The sequence below is a fragment of the Carlito syrichta genome, unplaced genomic scaffold, assembly GCF_000164805.1.
Source record: "Carlito syrichta isolate Samal-C Ts95f unplaced genomic scaffold, Tarsius_syrichta-2.0.1 Scaffold310585, whole genome shotgun sequence".
Lineage (NCBI taxonomy): Eukaryota > Metazoa > Chordata > Mammalia > Primates > Tarsiidae > Carlito > Carlito syrichta.
Genome location: NW_007254681.1, coordinates 23,403 through 30,685, shown reverse-complemented (window position 1 = coordinate 30,685; position 7,283 = coordinate 23,403). Strand labels below are relative to the sequence as shown.

General features: G+C 51.0%; 1 protein-coding gene across 1 annotated transcript; it reads left to right on the top strand.

The window, feature by feature from the left end:
• The first annotated feature begins 1,387 nt into the window (after positions 1-1,387).
• On the top strand, positions 1,388-6,220 carry LOC103270867 (CXXC-type zinc finger protein 1-like). Its single transcript, XM_021717726.1, has 8 exons — positions 1,388-1,507; positions 1,608-1,777; positions 2,106-2,313; positions 2,415-2,525; positions 2,865-2,914; positions 3,110-3,206; positions 5,845-5,997; positions 6,074-6,220. The coding sequence occupies exons 1-8, from the start codon at positions 1,388-1,390 to the stop codon at positions 6,218-6,220; spliced, it is 1,056 nt and encodes a 351-aa protein (XP_021573401.1).
• The last annotated feature ends 1,063 nt before the right edge of the window (positions 6,221-7,283 follow it).

Here is a 7,283-nt window from a genome sequence, read left to right as displayed (position 1 = left end):
AGGGGTGGGAAGGTAAGACAAGACTATGTCCTGGATGGCAGGGCTGGGCAGGTGATGAGTTGAATTGGGAAATGCGGGTGGGTGGGCTGAACATGCCTGAGGGGTGGGGCCGAGTATGCTTGAGCGGATTGGCAGAAGTGAGCTTGTCTGGGTCCATGGTGTACAGCAAGCAGGGTAGCATATGTGTCTTGAAGGAAAGGTGAGGCAGGCTGAGCAGAGCAAGTCTGAAGGGGGTGGGGCTTAGCTTTTCCGGGCGAATAGGCCGGGCCTTATACATCCAGTTAGGCAAGATGGCACCAGATGCACCCATGTGGACCAGCCAAATGTGTCTGGTTAAGGTGGGCAGGCAGAACCAGGTGGTACCAGTCATTCCCAAGCAGGCAGGGCCTAATGTGTCTATGCAGATGCAGTAGCCTCAGGCCAGGTTGGCCAGAAGGTGAGGCCAAGTGTTGAGACAGGGTGGACCTGTCCTCACCCACTTAGGGCTGATCAAGAGTCCTCCTTCCACTAGCACAGGAATTCTACTTGTGATCCCTGATCTCTAGTGAGTCTGGGATGCAAGGTAGATGAGGAATAGGATTAATGCTAAGGGTCCTTCCATCAGATCTCGGCTGTAACACCCTCAAAGCCCTTGCCATGGTCCCTCTAACCCAGGGGTCCTCAAACTACGGCCCGCGGGCCACATGCGGCCGCTGAGGACATTTATCCGGCCCACTGGGTGTTTTTGCTGCCTTAACTTGTTACGACTAACAGTGACAAATATGGAACCGGACATTGACTATCTCATTAGCCAACAGCAGGCCCATAGTTCCCACTGAAATACTGGTAAATTTGTTGATTTAACTTTACTTGTTCTTCATTTTAAATATTGTGTTTGTTCCCGTTTTGTTTTTTCACTTCAAAATAAGATATGTGCAGTGTGCATAGGAATTTGTTCATAGTTTTTTTTTAAAACTGTAGTCTGCCCCTCCAACGGTCTGAGGGACAGTGAACTGGCCCCCTGTTTTAAAAGTTTGAGGACCCCTGCTCTAACCACTGCTCAATTCATAGCTGCCTCAGTCGTAGAAGTCTAGGGTGGCCCAGAAGTAGCAGATGATGGTGGTGGCAGTAAAGGAGGCACTTGGGACAACAGCCACACTCCAGCTGTTGTCTGAAGAGGACCTGCCTTGGGACTGCACCCTCTACCACGGGACTCTTGCAGATTTTTGGCAATCAAAGCCTGGTGAATGTGTGGCAGGGCCCCGGGGTGGAAGGATGGGGACAACAAAGGCCTTGAGGTTGAGCAGTGAGACAAGAAGAGGCAAGGAGTGGCTTAAGACGACTATTTTGAGAAACCAGTTGTGGGAGCCTGTCAGTATTTCCTGGTCTGTAGCCCTGAATGAGTGACATGGAGAAACCCCCGTTCCCTGGACCCACACCGCAGAAGCAGGCAGTGAATGCAAAACACATGAAGAATTTGAAGAAAAAGGAGGAGCAGAAGATGACAAATGGAATGAGGGAAATGGAGGTAGAGGTCAGGGTTGGAATGCAGGGCAGGGGTGCTGGGGTTGGGGGCTGACATCGACTCTCCTGATCCTGCCACGACTACTCTTGCCCCACAGGAGAAGCAGAAACAGAAGCAGAAAAGGAAGCACACTGAGAAGGCGAAACACTCAGGGCAGACACATGCTAAAGACCCAGCCTTACTGCAGCAGTGCCTGGGACCTGGCTGTGTGTATCCCACCCGACCAGGCTCCAAGTACTGCTCAGATGACTGTGGCATGAAGCTGGCAGCTGAGTGAGTGCACTTGGAGATTAAGGGACCAGAGACAAAGTAGGGTGTGATCTATGACACCTGTAAGTCCACCCAGCCACCCAGCCACCCATCCACCCACTCATTGAACCGCCCATCCATATTTCATTCATCAGCCCATTCATCCACCTTTATAGCTATTCACCTGTCTCTCCATCCACCTACCCATCGATACACTGTTCAGTCACCCATTTACCAACATTCACTCATCCACCACTCAATACCCTCTACATTCGCCATTCAGCAACTCATCTATTTCTTCTTTCTTTGATGTCCCACCTATCCATTTCATTTCTTGCTGTCTCCCTTCCAGCCGCATCAATGAGATCCTGCCCCAGCGCATTCAGCAGTGGCAAATGAGCCCCTGTATTGCTGATGAGCATGGCAAGAAGATGCTTGAACGCATCATCCGTGAGCAGAAGGAAACCCACAAACACCTGAAGGATATGGAGTGCCATTTCCATGAACTTGAAGCTATCATTCTGCGAGGCAAGCAGCAGGCTGTGTGCGAGGATGAGGAGGTGAGAGAGCGTGGGTGGGGTAGAGCATAACAGTACCTAGCATGTTCTCTGCCCATCCCTACCCTGTACTGCTTCTCTGGCCCCTCCACTGCCGTATGCAGAGCAACCAAAGTGACAGGGGCCAGAAAGACCTGCAGATCTTCTGTGTCTCCTGTGGGCAAGCCATCAGTATACGCATCGCCCTGCACCACATGGAGCGCTGCTTTGTCAAGGTTGGAGCATCGGATGGGGGCCAGATGGGGCAAGGGTGTTTTGGGCTGGATGGAGTGCTGCATGGGCGGGGTCCTAGGGAGGGAGGTTTGGTGCCTCCCGAGGGAGGGAGGTTTGGGTATTTGTTGTTGGAGGAAATGCAACACACATCCATGACTCCAACCATCTGTGCTCTTCCCCCATCCCCAGTATCAGAGCCAAGGTTGGGGCACTAGCTAACAGTGAAGGGGGGCATTGGCTGTGCAGATAGGCGTATAGGGTCCACAGGGGACAGATGTGTTGCTTGGGAGGGCATGCAGCAGATGTCCGTAGTTCCTCCCGTTTGAACTTTTTCTTCCCAGTATGAGCGCCAGTCGTCCTTTGGGTCCCTGTACCCTACTTGCATTGAGGGGTGAGTGTGGGTATTAGTCAGGGTCAAAGGCATTACGTGGACAGGGTCAGGAGCAAGGGTGAACAAGGTCAGGGGCAGGATGTGGGTGGGCTGAGAGGCAGAGGTGGGTGGGTTTGGGGCAAGGTGTGGGCAGGGTTCAGGGTGGGACCTCCCTCTTCCTGACCCCCAAGCACCTTCCTTTCCACCTCCCTCCAGGACCACACGGCTCTTCTGTGATGTCTACAACCCACAGAGTAAGAGCTACTGTAAGCGGCTTCAGGTTCTGTGCCCTGAGCACTCTCGGGACCCCAAGGTGAGACTTCCTTACCTTATCAGCCCCCATTCCTTCAGTCCCCCTGCCTGATTCCCCATGACTCTCTTCTCTCTGAGAGACTGCTTCATTTTCATTCCTCACACATTCCTCCCCTCTTCTCTGCCTCATCACCCCCAGTGCACCCCTCCTCCTGGCCTGACTACCCTATTCCTGTCTTCCTCCCTGCTTGATTGCCTCCTCTCTTCTTCTTGCTCCCTGCCTGGCTGCCCTTCGTGTCTCCTGACCAACCCTTGTGTGTTCCTTCTTCACCTACTGACTGCTCCATGTTCCCCCCTTCCTACTGCCTGATCTCTCTCTAGTCTCACTTTTCTCTCTACCTGACTGCTTTGTGTTCCTACTGTTAACAGAAAAAAACTGTAAAACATTTTAAAGGGTTTATCTGAGCCAATATGAATGACTTGTCTTGGACTAAGAATGTGTGCCCAAGGCAGTTGGATTACAGTTCGTTTGCATACATTTTAGGGAGACAAGAATTGTGGGTAAAATCACCAATCAATACATGGAAGGTATACTTTGACTCTGCCTAAAGAGATGGGACATCTTGAAATGGAGCTTACAGGCTGTAGAGTGGATTCGAAGATTTTCTGATTGGCAGTTGGTTGAAAGAGTTTAGCTTTGTCTAAAGACTTGAAGTCGGATGAAAGGAATGCTTGAGTCAAGATAAGGGAGTTGTGGGGGCCAAGGCCCTTGTTATATACATAAAGCCTGGTGGGTAGCAGCCCTCAGCGAATAGATGGTGAATGTCTCTTTTCAGACCTTTAAAGGTGGCAAACTCTCAGCTAATCTCTCCTACAGCCAGGAAAGGCCTAGAAAGGGGAGGCTTGCCTACGTTAATGGAGATTTTGTATAGATGTGAACTTCCTCCACAAAAGACGGCTTTGCAGGACCATTTCAAAGAAATATATTTTGGGGTAAAATATTTTGATTTCCTTCAGGTCTGCTATCTGTCGTATGATGCTATACCAGAGTCAGGTTGTAAAGTAAGCCACATTATATCAGTTGACCATGATTTTATGGTTTGTAGGGTATGACTTAACCCTTGCCTTCTATGGCCTTAGGTCTTGATTATAATTGTATCTTATTGCCACGAAGAGTCTGTTTTGTCAGTCTTATTATCTCTGTTTTAACCTTAATGCTGGACAATTCTACCTTAAATGCCAAAAAAGAGGGGGTATAATGAGGCATCTCTGACCTCCTTTCCTGTCATGGCTAGGAATTTAGTTTTTCAGGTTTCTTTGGAATCCCCTTGGTCAGTTGGGGGGCTTAGGATTTTATTTTTGACTTATTTGTTGGTTTTTTTTTTTTTTGAGTTGGAGTCTCACTCTGTCGCCCAGACTGGAGTGCTGTGGCCACTCCCAGCCACCACAGCCTCGACCTGCTGGCCTCCAGCGATCCTTCCGCCTCAGCCTTCCAAGTAACTGGAACTACAGGCGCGTGCTACCACGCCCGGCTGATTTTTTTATTTATTGTAGAGATGAGGCCTCGCCAAGTTGCCCAGGCGGGTCTTGAACCTGCGGGCTCAGGCAATCCACTCACTTCAGCCTCCCAAAGCGCGGGATTACAGGCTGAGCCACCGAGCCCGGCCTTATTTTTGACTTATAATATCCTCCTTGCCCAACCACTTTCCCAGGGTGGTCCCATCCATCCTTACTGCAAAAGCATCCCCCATTCTTCTCCTCTCTTTGTGTGATCATCTCCCTTCCTGTCCCATCCCCTCCCTGACCACCCTACTTCTCTCCCATCCTTCCCTTCAATTTCTCTTTTCCTTACTTTCTAACTTTTCTTTTCTTTTCTTTTTGAACTGGAGTCTCACTCTTATCACCCAGGCTAGAGTGCAGCAGACCATTCACGGTCACTGCAGCCCTACCTGCTAGGCTTAGATGATCCTTCTTCCTCAGCCTTTCAAGTATATGGAACTACAGATGCACGCCAACATGCCCGGCTAGTTTTTGTGATTCGTTGTAGAGACAAGGTCTCACCGAGTTGCCCAGGCTGATCTCAAATCCCCAGGCTCAGACAGTCCTCTTGCCTCAGCCTCCCAAAGTGCTGGGATTCCAGGCTGGGCCACCGTACCCGGCTCTTTCTCCATTCTTATCATTCTCATTGCCCTCAATTAACTTTTCTCTGTACTCTCCTCCATCCTTTTATCCTATTTATTTAAAAAGCCCCATTCCCTCCATCCCCTTCCCCCCCCCCCCCCCCCGTCTCAGTCCTTACCTCCTCCCTGCCTCAACAAGCCCCACTCATCTACCTCCCCACTGAACCTCTCCTCAGCTCTTCCCTCTCCGTACTGATTGCTTTCCGCCCCTCCAGCTCCCCTGGGCCCACCTCCCCTTCAGTCCTACCTCCCCGTTTGTTCTCTCTCTATTCTTCTGTTCTCCCTGCCTGATCACTTCCCTTCCTTCATTCCTGTTTGGTCAACCTCATTCCCCTATCCTTCGTGCCTGGTCATCCCCTATTTGTCCCTTCTTCTCTGAGTTCCTCTCTTTTCTTTGCCTGATCACCCCCATCCCTCTCCTCCCTGCCCTCCATCCCCCCATGGTTCTCATTGTACCTGCCTGATCATCCCCCAGGCCACCCTCCTTCAGAGCTTATCCTCCTTAATTCTTCCACACAGGTATCAAATGATGAGGTGTGCGGTTGCCCGCTAGTGCACAATGTCTTTGAGTTCACGGGTAATTTCTGTCGCCTCCCCAAACGGCTGTGCAACAGCCACTACTGCTGGGAGAAGCTGAGGCGTGCCGAGGTGGACCTCGAACGCTTGCGGGCGGTAGGTGCCATGCTGAGGAGGGTGGGGGGGACAGGGTAGCACCCTGGACTCCTGCTCTCATGCTCACCTCCCACAGTTGCACAAGCTGGAAGAGCTGTTAGAGCAGGAGCGCAAGGTGCGCACGGCTATGACGAACCGGGCAGGGCTGCTGGCACTGATGCTTCACCAGACAATCCAGCATGATCCGCTCACCGCTGACCTGCGCTCCAAGGAAGACAGCTGAGCCCTGCTCAGCCTAGGTCCTGTAGTCCATCCCCTGTACAAGGTTGACAACCTGCGAACCACACAGCTGTTGCTTCATTCACATTTTTCTCAGGGCATCTTAGCTTTTCTCTCTGTGCTTCTCTGGCCACCATTTGGTCTCCTGTCTCTCTTTCTACCTCTCTTTTTAGGGGGGGATGTCTAAAAATTTTCCCTTTCCCCATTCATTCCTCCATCCCTGCCTCTTTCTTCCCTGAATCTGGCTGAGGCCAGGGTGTCTGCCTTGCTCTCCTGTCCACTGTCCAGAGTTTTCTTAATTAATTTTGGAACAGCAAGAGTTTTTTATATTTCCCAATGCTCCCTGAATCTGTCTCTCTGGCTGCAAACCCAATTTCAACCCCCAATAGTGGTGGGTGATGGTGCAGCTATACTTAGGAGGGGCTGCAGTGCACATGCAGGGATGGTTGTGAAATGACTCAGTGCTCAGCGGGTTCTCTGTTAGGAAAGCCGATCATCCCTGTTCCCCACAGATCACCATCTGGGCCATCAGCTGTGCAGTTGATACCTGATTATTGCACAGTCAATTGCCAGCTTCTGTGTAATTGTTAATATTCCCCAAGCCAGAGATGTTGGAAAAATGTTGAGATGGTGCAGTCTTCCCTTTTAGATACCCCCTGGGGAGATTGGAGGTAAGTGGGCGTGGGATGGTCCTCCTGGATGATTTTACTTTGGGACATCGAGGAGAATTCAAAGTGGTACAGTTTTTTCTGTCCTGCCTGTCTGTCAGCCTTGGCCCCTGCCAATTTAGTCCTAGTCTGTCTTGCCCATCATGTCCTGGCCCCTCCTCTGCCACCCTGCTCTGTGTCTGCCCTAGCCACTGAATACTCCTCCTGTCATACTTATTTCACACCCATAGGGTTGCCAGAAGAGGACTGGGACCTCTGCCACATCTGCCTTTGCCAGCCTCAAGCCAGGCTTCCTGTGCCACTGAAGGTGCGTCTGGTAGCACTGCCAGTGGGTGCTGGTACGTCTCAAATGATAGACTTGAACTACTTTCCCCTACTTTTATTTTTTTTTTTCTGTGT